Source organism: Melanotaenia boesemani, chromosome 11 (genome assembly GCF_017639745.1).
Source record: "Melanotaenia boesemani isolate fMelBoe1 chromosome 11, fMelBoe1.pri, whole genome shotgun sequence".
In the NCBI taxonomy this organism is placed as follows: Eukaryota; Metazoa; Chordata; class Actinopteri; order Atheriniformes; family Melanotaeniidae; genus Melanotaenia; species Melanotaenia boesemani.
Window position 1 is genome coordinate 25,954,071 of NC_055692.1, and position 12,701 is coordinate 25,966,771.

At 37.1% G+C, this 12,701-nt stretch overlaps 1 protein-coding gene across 1 annotated transcript in view; it reads right to left on the reverse strand.

Moving 5' to 3' along the window:
• Positions 1 to 1,089: 1,089 nt before the first annotated feature.
• Positions 1,090 to 12,701, reverse strand: part of slc15a4 (solute carrier family 15 member 4) — a 32,870-nt gene continuing 21,258 nt past the window's right edge. The window contains 2 exon segments of the mRNA XM_041998546.1: positions 1,090 to 3,024; positions 10,519 to 10,677. Coding sequence (XP_041854480.1) covers positions 2,873 to 3,024; positions 10,519 to 10,677 — 311 coding nt within the window. The 3' untranslated portion in view covers positions 1,090 to 2,872.

Sequence of the window (12,701 nt, forward strand, 5' to 3'; positions counted from 1 at the left end):
ATACTAGAACATTGTCTTTCACACATAAAACTCAATATATATAAAATAGGGTTTTCATACTGATATTTCATATTCAAGAACTTTAAAGGCCATTCATTACTTTGGCTCACAGAACAAAAAAAATTTTAAATAAAAACTAAAAAAAATAAATAAATAAAACAGAAGCCTGCAGTATAAATGTTAATAGTAGGCTTGTTCCCCAAGGAACTGATGTTTGCTTAATTCCAGCCCATAAATCACCCTAAAATATGGAGAGCCCAGTGCCAATGCTGTATATCTTATTATTGCCTTGCAATTTTGTCTGTGTAACTGCTGCAATGTGCCAGAAATTTCTTTCAATATAAGAAGCAAGCCGCCACAGAAGAATTATGACCTGGAGGTGTTGGTTTCAAACATCAAGCGGTGTGCCCAGCCACGGCTGTGTGGCTCTCTGACCAAATTAAACAGGAAAAGGCTGTCTCCGAAACTTTCGGCTGGGAGGTCTTCGAATTACAAAAAATGATTTGTGATGACACAGATTTCAATCTGTGTCTGATGAAACTAAGAAGAAATATACTGCCTTTCCCCAATGGGAATGCAAAATGAGGCTTTACACCTCTGTATTAACAATCTTTTTCCTTACAGCTTGCCATAGGGTGTGTTTTTTTCTTTTATATAAATAATTTAGGCACTCTGAAGTACTTTGAGTTTGCCTCAGAACCAACAAACCATGACCCTAATCATGAAAGCAGGCTTTAAAGGCATATACTGTGATTAAAAGCAATGTCACCATGCTGCCTCACTTTAAAGCACAGGGCTAGAACATGTTCTTATACTGGTTCATATTCATTTCAGCTGTTTGTTTCTGGCAACCTGCCCACGGTGTAACCCGCCTCTTATCTAGCAGCTGCTGGGACAGGGTACAGAAAATAGATGGATGGATAGATAATGTTTGTTTACACAAGTAATATCTAAAACTTTTAGATACACAAAATGAGAATAAAAGTTAAGTATTATTTCCATTTATAATTTATGACTGTGTTAGCTTTGCAAATTATAGTAGTTAAACGTCTAATTGTATTAAGTGCTAGCTGGAAATAACAAAGCCAATTCTCAGTGCTGTACACTTTAATGGGCACAGATAGAACCACAAAACAATAATCCAGTTCTTAACCAAGTTTAAAACATATGATTTCAAATAAATGTAATAAATCTTTAAGATGTTTGAGAGGACAAAAATAAAATGTACAAAAATATGTAATGGACATTTAGCATTATCCAATCAAATAAAAGAAAACAACTAACATCTCTTAGCAGTTTTAACCTGTCAGATTCTGGGTATTCATGCTCTGCAACTGTAGCTTTACTGACACCACATGATAAACACTCCTCTGAGCTCCCAAAGGCAGTTTAAAAATTTCCTGGAGAGCTACTGTTTATCATCTGACATTATTCCAAAAGGCCTGAGAGTTTTCCTGTAATAAAATTCAGTACCTTGTGCTCTACTTAATCTGAGGTTTGAAGAAATACACATACAAACATGCACACACAAACTTAATCTTATTCTACAGTAGAGAGCTAAAACAAATGCATCGCAGTATTATAAATACAACAAAACCGGAGGACTTTTTTTTTTTCTGGCAAAGCTGCAAAGCCATGATAACACTGAGTGAACGCTAAGAGAGTTGTGGTTTATTTTGTTGTAAAATTCTAAATACAGAGAAGATGTTGAGACATGCATTGCATTTTTAATTTTCATGTCAAAACTTTTTTTTTTCCCTACCATCATCCAAGCATTACAGCCTGCAGTATTTTCAGGACTGTTCTTCAGGTCACTAGTTAAGTTACTGCAATGCTTAACTTCTAAAGAGTTGTCATGAAGGCATGCAATTTTGCAGCTTGGCCAGAAATTAAAAGTTACAGTGAAGCTACACAGGAGTCAGAACATTTTCAACAGGAAGAGTCAATCTATTCAAGAGTCTGAGAATTTAAAATGGACTTATATTTTGGGGTTGTGTGTGGCTTTTCGGATGGCACTGTTATCACAAACAGTAGAAAACAAATGTAGGGGGGTTTCTTTTCTCAATATGAGATTTAAATATAGAATTTGTATAAAAGGATCAAGTGTGATCATTTGGAATCTCTTCCAATACAAATCCACATCTATCAGCAACTTTAACAGAAATACTTTCTGGGAATCTGCAAAGTAAAATTCAAACCAGTTCACCATTTATTGTTGTATGCTGTAAATGTGACATTCTCACAAAGCACAAAAGGGTAAATAAAAGAATGAAATAACATTCAAGGTAAAAAAATTTTTTTTACCCCAATTTCACATTATAGCTGAAAGTCTTAATTGTAAATACTTCATCATACTGGAGTCACAAAAATGATTAACAAAAGAGATGGAAGAGAAAGGGTAAAGAGTTGAGATTAGATATAAAATATATGTTTATTTAAAAGGACAAAGTAAAACAATAAAGCAAAAAGAAAAAGCTTTTTTGGTGTTTAGAAAATACCAATGTGTCATGTTTTTATGGCACCACTCCTCAAGTTAAGTGCAAATGACCAAATAAAGGCAACAGGATTAAAAAAAGCAGGAGGGGAAGCACAGCAACAGTGATTTAAACCAAGATTCCTGCATAAATCTCTATACTGTCAGTACCTGCACAGTCATCCACTGATGTAAAACCGTTACTGTTAAGAGAAAGGAATCTGCACTTAAGAGGCAAAAACAAACATAAATAAGTGTAATTGTGACAAGATAATCACAGGAAACCCACACTGCTGTAGTATGATTAATAAGTACTTCTTCCAAAGGATCTTTGGGCACTGAGCGATGTGACAGGAGAAAAGGCAGGTGTGCTGGGGCTTACTGAGATGTGTGCTAAGGTCAGGAAGAGGTGTGTCTCTGCCGCTGGCTTCCTGCTCTGGCCCTCTGCTTGTCGTACTTAACAGAGACAATAAGGAAGACCAGCAAGGTGATGCCTTGGATGCCCGCCAGGAGAAAGAAGTAGTAATGCAGGGAGCAGTCATTGATATTACCTACAAAAGGGAAAACAAGGACATTAACTTGGACAAACTGTCATCTTGGCATCTAGATGTCACTGATACACCGAGCAGTGCTGCAAAATAATGTAAATTTGGAGAACAAAAAAGGGACATAAGGAATTTAGACGGGGGCAGGAGGAAGTTTCCTTTTCAAGTACTCAATGTTAAAAGAACACGAAAGACAAAAGTAAAGGGCCACAAGTGCTCAAGTGTGGCAAACTGCTTTGTATTTGTTAGACATAAAAAGCTGGTTTGAATTGAGAGTGGCAGAAAAACACAAGTGTGTCAGAAATAAGGATACGACAGGGGTGGGGGGGGGCTTGTTGCATGTCATTGTACTATTGTAAAACCTTTTGAAAATGAAGACAATTGACCCCACATTTGTATCAATGCTGATACAAGAAGAATGTATTAATGATGAGAAACTAAAGCGTCAAAAATAACAAGAACAATGCAGGCACTCTGCTGTGATTCAAGTCAGGGGGTCTTTCATCAGAATTAAAAGACGTTTGTACCCTCATGGGACTGGGATGCAAAGAGAAAATGAAAAAAAGAGGAAAAAAAATAGATTGATGCTGCCGCTGTGATTTGTAGCACTGGAATATGATTTGTTTAGATGGAGGGAGGTGAAGACAGACTGTGTTGAGGCTGACAGGAATAAGGTCATTCAGTAAGATTCAAGCCTTAAAAATAGTAATAATAATGGTATTAGTTGATATTCTCTTTAGACTTTTTACTACTGGGTTTGGCGATTTCAACCAGAGGCTGCTAAGTGTCTTAGTATTTGCAGCACTGTTGACTGAAGTGGTTGTCCTCATTCAGCACTAAAGCTCAAGAGAAAAGCTCAGAACAAATCCTGTTTTCGTCTCTTCAGGGGGTTTACATGAAGGGCAAAGCTGACAACAATACAATCGCCTTCACAGAAGACAATCGGATTGGTATTAGAGCAGCTTTTGTCCTCTTGACCATGTGAGGCAAACCAATTGACTTTGTTGCCAACAGCACAAGATGATGCTCTTTACGACTTTGCTGGACATGAAAGTATTGTTGGCCGAATGATTGTTGATGGGCGCCTTATGCAAAGAAAGGAGATTGTGGTACACCCTGTCAAAGAACGTGTCTTCTCCTCCTACTTTGCTTGTAAGACGCAACCTAAAGCTTGCATCTTACATTATCTGTGACTTGGTAAATGTGAAGTCCTACAGCAATCTGTCTTTCATAGAGAGCTGCTATTAGCTCCTCTTTGTGGGGTTGTCACAATAGATAAGGAGCCTGGGAAAGAAAAGCTCAATTTTAATTGGATATGAAGGAAATTATCAAGATTTACACCAGAGTTTAAAGTCAGCAGCCCCTTAGGTCAAGATGAGGCTAAATGTCAATAATTCTGCATTTTTTTCCTCTCTTTCTTTGCTGACTACTTTGATTTTTTTCCCCAAAAACACAATATATTCATACTTCTTGGGATCCCTAAAACCTTTCAGCAGGTTCAGATTGTAGCATTTAGTGGCACCTGGTGGCATAATTTGCATATTGCAAGCAAATGAACTATTTTGTGGTTAAAAATGCAAAAGGCCCACTTTAGTGCCACTTTTAGGCTTGTCTGTGTTGGGCTAATGGGTTAACATGAGGATGCAACATGGCAGATTGAAAGAAGGACCCTCTTCATACCACTTTGGAAAAATATTATGGCCTATCATGAAAACCCTAACTCTACACGCATATATCAGACTTACAGTTATTATAGCCATTAAAAGAAAAGATGACAACTAATGTATGGCAATAAAACCTAAACTTGACTAGTTGAATATATTGTAAACTAAGTGTTACAAAAATTACAAAATATATACTATGGTTTAATGATCTTTGTGCAGTCATTGAATTTTACGTGCATGGAATAAGGAAAAATAATTGTCAGAAATACTATGGACAACAACAACAACAAAAAGACAGGTAAATAACTGGTATAATTGACCCACATAATGAGTTTGGTGCTTTTTTGGACTGGTCTATTGAAAAGATGATCAATTTAAGGGTAAACAGAGCAGACGTTCAGAATGGCAGTTTATTCTGGCTCCGGACTCTGAAGCAGTGGCTTTATTAACATATCTGTCCTTGCTTCAGATGGCTGCAGGGGCTTAATGAACTGAAGGACAAACCTTTCATACAGCATAAAGCAGCTGTGAACAACCAACACTAAGTATCACTCTTACAGATTTACATATCTGTGCAGAATGATTTACTGCTACTTATTGCTTTAACTATATTTTTTTCTGCCAATAAAAATGGATCCATTTGCTGTGGAATGATTTATTTTAACTGCTAATTTAATGGATGTCAAAAAACTAAAGCCCAGGACTTTGAAAATAAAGTGTCTGTAATGTCTTAATGCTTTATAAAACATTCTTGTTAAATTTTTTCATTCCAAACTGGTAGCTTACAATTCAACCACATCAAAAAAGCTGTATTCTACTGTGGTGAGATGCACAGGCTTAAAAAAACAAAACATTTACCTACAGACCTGACAGCAGGTTTCGAGCATCGTTTTACCTGCTGCATGGTTTGTGCTTTTGATAAAAACTGTTGCAAAAGGGTTAAAAAGAAATTTATAGAGGCACAATATATATTATTGGCCATTACCGATGTCAGCTTTAAAATTAAAATATCGTCCATTCCACCGATATAATTAACCGATGAAATAACAGGCGCTGGGAGAACATAATCCTCGACTGTTTTTAGTAGGAAAGGGTTATCGGTTATCAGTCAAATGAGTTGTAAAGTATTGACATATCGGATAACGACCAAAAATCCAATATCATGCATCCTTACTTATTTATACACAAATATGCCTTGGTTACTTCTCCTAAAAAAGGGAAAATATATTTTGGGTACCATGTACTAAATTTATTTATTTTGAGCTATCATGGCTTTTACAATAAATTGTAATTACTTAAATGGAAAAGAATTTAAAAATAAAAATCCAGATAATGTTTTGAATGCTGTGAAATTATCTAAAAAGCAGGATTCATTGGGATTTAAGTTTTAGGAAAATTTAATATCTGAGACACATTTCTTGTTTTTTCGCTGGCCTTAATGCTTTCCAAGAATGCAAGTCTTTGCATCATTGGCAAAAACTTGGCATCATTTATTTTTTAAATACTAGAAAATAAGATGATCATCTGCAAATATACACAGAAGTCTGCCTAACTAGAGTGCTTAACATCAACAGCTCTGACATAAATATGCATGTTTTAAAACCAAATCTCCACCTCGCTGCATCAGAGGTAGCTGATCAACAGCTCAATATCTTAAGCTTTATGTTCTGGTAAATAACTTGACAGAGCATGCTGGCCTGAAAAGAACAGGGTTTATTCTTTTCAGGAAAGTGATCCCACTGCTTTGCATGATCAGTTGCAACTGGTAGAGCAGAACAGAGTCTTCAATTTCACCATGAGTATCGAGCCTACAGATGCCCCCACCCCACCCTGTTGTGTGCATGTTCTTGTGGATAATTAGGAATGGAGTGATTCTCTGTCAATTCTTTGAGCACTGGCCCATCTCCATAGCCTGAAACCTTTGATCGAGAAACAGAGGGCTGCCTGATGACTCTGAAGTGCTGCCAGAGTGTTAATGAAATGACTGACAAGTGGAAAACCTGACAAGCACTTTGACCCCTGCTCCAGCTTTCACTTATTTTGTTGTCATCTTAATCTGTTTAAGGTTTGAAAAACCAAATTGTGGTTTGAATAATTCATGAAGAACACAGCAATGCACATTTGCAGCAAGTGAGCTTGTATTTTCAGATGATAATTTGCTTTGACAGATACTAAAACAAAAGTCCCCTGCTGCTGCAATCTGAAGTAACAAAGTAGTATTGCTTACAAAAAGACACTAAGCATACAAAATATGAACGGGAAGACATTTACATGTATGCACTGACCAACATCTGAGCTATTTAAAGGTAAATATGGTGGATGTGAACGTAAGGGGACGGCAACATATTTAACAATCTCCTGGGTTTGCTCCCAGGAAAACATAATATCAGCTCTAAGCCTACAAGAAATACTGATTTAACACATTTGTATTTTTTTGACATACACTGTTACTTCAGCTGCAGTATTTTTCTGACAGATGACTGGATTACAACCTTTCTTACAGTTTTCAGAACATCTTTCTTAACTAGAACCCAGGGAAAGGAAAGAGGCAGAAAAAAAATTAAAAAGCAGAATCCAAGTGCTGGCGCAGTGCTGAAAATTGTGCAAGGTTTCAATTTTGTAGTTTTTTTGTTCCAGTTTCATTACACATTAAAAAGGCTCTACCTTTTTCTTTCATTCTCGAACCCCAAGGGTCCACTTGGCCAAGTAGTTTCAAAATAATATTGAACACTAATTACAGCAGCAACAGACCAAACAAGGACATACTTGTAAGACAAAAAAAAAAAAGAAAAAAAAGTTAACCAAGCCCAAAAAGCAACCATTTTAAAGCCAGTTCTAGAGCAAGAAACGGTTTGTGCACAGAAGTTCTGCTTGACAGCCCTGAGCTAGAAAATCAGAAGCATTTCATGACACCATATGCCCCAGCAAAGGGGCAAGTCCTCTGATATCTGCATGATAACATCTTGTAGGTTCATTTTCCAGCAATTAGGTCTCTTCAAATCATGCGAGTTGAGACGATACCAGTCGATATCAATTTAATGTTCGAGAAAGTATCAATTGATCCTTCAGTGCAATGACCTGAAATTTTGATGCTTCAGTGCCTTCAGTGCTATCTTCTGTCTTTGAATGAAATCAAAGAAAGAATCAATGCATGTTTGCTTCAGCTATAAATATATAGTTATTTTCTGCAGCTGTTCTGGCCTTCTAAAACTTTATGATTGATGAGTTGAAAATGGGAACACTATGCTAACAAAATGGGCTCCCTGTTACTTCTGAGGTGCTTTCATGCAGCCCTTTTACAAAGAATAAGACTTGATGTTAAATTTGCCAGATCTGACATTAAAGACTTCCATTAAAACCCTGACATTTTGCTGAGTGTGACCCAACGGGATGTGCGAATGTCAGCTCACAGTGAATATCTGAACACGTCCCAGACATCTGGGAAAACATCAGACAGGACTTGAACACTGGCCAAAGAAAAGGCCATTTCCTGTCTTGTGACCGGAGAGGCTCACAAAAAACTATCCACTTTGAGGGAATTATACTTCCAACAAAAGAGGAGCAATTTAAAATGCAGTAGCTGTCTTCTAGAGACACCCCCCACCCCCTTGTCTGAAGGATAATTTTGTAAAGAGACTAAAGGTTGATCTTTAATTGACTTAGTCCATGAAATTAAAACAGCTGCATGCTAGATTTGACTAGAATGGATGCCACAGAGTTATGCGACAACTATAAAATATACCAATTAAAAAAAAAGGGATGGATGACTTCTCAGCCAGATGTAGTGGCAAACGATGCACTGAGGGATTTGAAGGATCAATTTTTTCCAAGAACTGTCACGTGAAGAGTTTTAGGTCAAACAGCAGATGTGCATGAACATTGTTAGCACAGACTGTTGACTGTTGCACATATGGTCACTCACTTCTAAATACTAAATGATGAGAAAAGTGAAGAAATTGCTGTTTTATGTTTCACTTATTTTCCTATCAAGTACACCAGACATGACAGGAATTACAGACAATGTGTGATTTTTTTCTTTTATTTTTTTCCCAAGAAAGGTTTCACTCAGATCTTAATCTCGCAACCATATGTGGGCATGAGATTTGATGGTTTTTTTTTTTAATCCATTCAGACTTGAGATGCCCTCAACACATGCCTGCAGGTGTACACAAATCACATGAAGTCTCTGTAGGTCAATAGGATAACTAGCACCACCTAAGGATGTTTTAGGGCTCAGGGTTCAAGTTTGGGTTTAATTAGCTTAAGATGGAAAAATTAGCCTTCGTAATGAATGTTTCTTCTTGCTGGAAATAGTTAACAACAAACTGATAGACTTTCATGTTAAACATGCGCTGATGCTGAACAGTTTGTTCAGAGAAGGGGAATGATGGAGTTACAGCACAACAGGAGAGCTGAGCATCCACCAGTGTGATGCCAAACCAGCACTGCCGTCTCCATGTTTCGCTCCAGGGACAGCTTTACTTAAGCAGGGCAGGGCCATGTAATCAGACCCCCAGCCTGTGATTAATGTTGCTGTCTGTCTTCAGGAACCTTGTGGCTCACTACAATTCAGCTCACCCAAGATGCACGTTATTTTGCCCACAGCCATGGAAATAAGTTGAAACCATTCCACCTACAGAGTCACGAGATTTGGAAGACACTACCATCCAACAAACTCTGAAAAACAGCAACAGAAACACAAACTGCATGTTTTCTGACTCTACTGGATGCCAAAAATTTGTGCATTTTTTCCTTTTCGCTTTCAGTGGTCAAGAGGATGTTTTGTTCCCTTTCTGCAACTCACCTTATAGATGACTTGCTTTTACAAACTCAAAGACTCCAACAGGCAATCTAGCCTTTGTTTTACTTCCCCTGAAGTGACGCAAGGATGGATTTATGAAGCGCACCAAGCATCTACAAGTGCTAACATCATCAAAAGTACCTCTCTACCTGTCAGCCCACTGTATTAATGAGCTATTAGACATTTGTGGATAAACAATTTACACTGCTGGCTTATTTACCATCTGGGTTGGGAGTCTCTGCTTGCTAGGGAGCCCATCCATCTGCTGCCACAGTCATGCTATTCATTCTTCCTCTTGACATATTTACACAAAGCCTTTGTCCTCAGACTGACAAGCTTTTTTAAAATGTGAAACACTTTTAAAACAAGAGGATTGCTCAGAGTCTTGCTCCTTTTGTCTACTTAAACTCATGAGGTGGATTTTAAATCAGAACATGTTATGAACATTCTCAAGGTGAGAACTTTGGAAAATGAATGTCTATCCTGAATCAATATCAATAATTCCCTTGTGAATTCAAACACAGCTGATGCAGAATGTTAATGTCAAAGGCTTTTTACACTCGCCTCCAAACAGCAGGCTTGTGGAACTGTAATCCAAATGGATTATAGCTACCCCTTGGAAAACTGTATGAGTAAAGATCAATCACCTGTGTGTTGAAGACATCTGAAAGCATTTGGTGAATATTTCCTTAAATTGAAGCCACTCAGTTGCAAAATGCTTCACTACATTAAAGTATTTCTTTGGTGCTGACGTACTATTCAGCAGGTCTTTAAAGCTTTTAGCAGTTTCCTGCTATGACCAAAATTATGCATGAAGAATGGTGAGAGCAAAGTTGTCACAGTAAAGGTGAAAGCATAAAAACCAGTACACTGAGGTTTAAAAACCTGTGGCATCATTCTGGCAAGAGGAATAGAGTACCCTGTTCGCATATTACAACTTTTGAAGTCTCTAACATTAAAAATTGTGTTAATACAAGACATCAATTACAGTGGTTTTAATTAGTGAAGGCCTAAAGTCTTTATTGTGACACTTACCAAAGTCTTTGTGGGATGACATCCAGCCGATCTCCTTGAGGGACACAATAGCCAACAAACCGGAGCCAACAAAGGAGCCGATCCCAGAGAAGAAAAAGAAAAGCCCCATGATGGCACTCTGCATGGATTTGGGAGCTGCAGAATAGGCAAATTCTAGGCCTGCAATAAAGAGAATAATTATATTGATATAAATGAGAAATTGAGAAATCATTCAAGTATAATTTCTGGCAACCGTAATGTTTACTATTAGGTATGTAGGAAACTATCAGTGTAATAACACTTTGCTACAAGTAATAACATGAACTGTTGGTTATAGTAGAGAGGCAAGATAAGACGGTGCAGTGTGATATAATACAAGTCTTTATCCACAAGTCTTTATCCATCTTTGTAACATTATGAGTTTTGCTAACAGCGACTTCTCAGTTTTTAGTATGCTGTGTTTGAGAGAAAAATGCTTCCTTGTCAGCTGCTTAGTAGCTTATTTTCTTTGGTTACACTGGTCTGTGATGGTTTGGGTACCTACCTACCTACTCAGCTCAGTACACATCACTTATTGTTTAATGTGTCATGATAGAAAAGGACTAAGAAAAATGAGCAAGGGATGTGAAAGGAAAATAAGTGTGGGAGTAAAAAAAAAAAAAAAAAAAAACTGAGTCTCTTTCGCCTAAAGAGCTCTTGCTACAAGCTGACATTGATCATTTCATGGCACCTCAAAAATATAATCTTTCAGATGAGGCCCTATAGCTATATCTGTGTGGAGAGATTAAGAAGTTTCAGTTAGATATGTTTACATTTCAACACTGTCCTTAAAGGAGGATAAACAACTTTTAAATGCAGTGCACAGGCTTATGTAAAAATAAATAAAAACAAATAAATACAGCTATGTATATAGGAAGGTTGGTAAAGCTGTTTAAAAAAATACTTTTTGTAAGAGTTATTGCAGAAAAAAACCCTATTGCTGAAGTAGTTTTGCTTTTTTTTTTTTTTTTTTTTTTTTTTTTATTTAAAGTAGTCAAACATTTGGTGCGTGAACAGAAATAACTTACTGGCCTACAAGACTGGCAACTGCATCAGGGAATGCTGGATGGCTCCAGTGGTTTTTAAACAGATTTATCAGACACAGAATTCGACTAAAGACAAATATCCATCTTTACCAGAGAAATGTCACTATTCTGTCAGCCAATTTTTCTTGAACTAAGCCCCGTGGGATGGTATGGGCTGCAAGTGTGTTTATTTCAAAGACCCCTATAGCTTTGTTAGTCTGGATTTGACTTTCATAAGACCATGTTAGATCTGTATGGATTCCAATATTTTACGGAAGCCTGAATTAAACACTACATAATACCCAAACTTATTACGCAAATTGCAGTATCTATGAATTTTAAGCTTAAAGATGATGAATGTTCATTCCCATAAAAACCTTGAAGTGATAGGAATAACTAAAGAATCCTTCCACAGGGTTAAGAAAAAAAACTCTTAAATATTAATGTCTCAGTCTTTCCTCTTGGTTTGGAAACAAGTATTACAGTACAAGGAAATGCCCACAAAAACATGCTCCACTGTAACAGGAGAATGATTCAATCATGACTAGAGAATTTAGCAAACTTGAATCACAGATAATTGAGGCCTCAAGTCATAGTCATAGAGAAAGAGAAATACAGAAAAAAGAAAATAAAGACAGAAAAGCTTTAAACAGATAAACTGAATACAAAGCAGATTTTAGTTGTGCACTCTGGGTGTATTATAAGACAGAAATGGCCCACAGCAAATGCATGGAGTGAGGATCTCGGTGTATCATTATCAGATCACCTCTGCGAGGAGTGCCTGTCCTGTGTTCTGAACTGTTCAATAGTTCTAGATATAGGCTGGCTCTCAAAACAGGTATGCTTGCTGCTAAAAGAATTATTTTATTCAGCTTGAAGTCTTCTTCCGTCCCATGTTTTAAAAGGTGGCTTAATGAGATGATCTGCATAGCTAGGATAAAGCATACTCATTTTGGGAAAGCAATGTACAGGCCCACTTTCAGGAGATTTGGATGCCTTTTTGGCATCACTAGACAAAAACTAAGAAGGTGGTGATCCACCCACAGGCTTTTTTTTTGTAGCTCTTTTGTCTCCGTGCTGTGGGTTTTTTTCCTCTTTTTTTGTATGACAAATGTCTGTTATACTGTGTGTTTTCTAAAA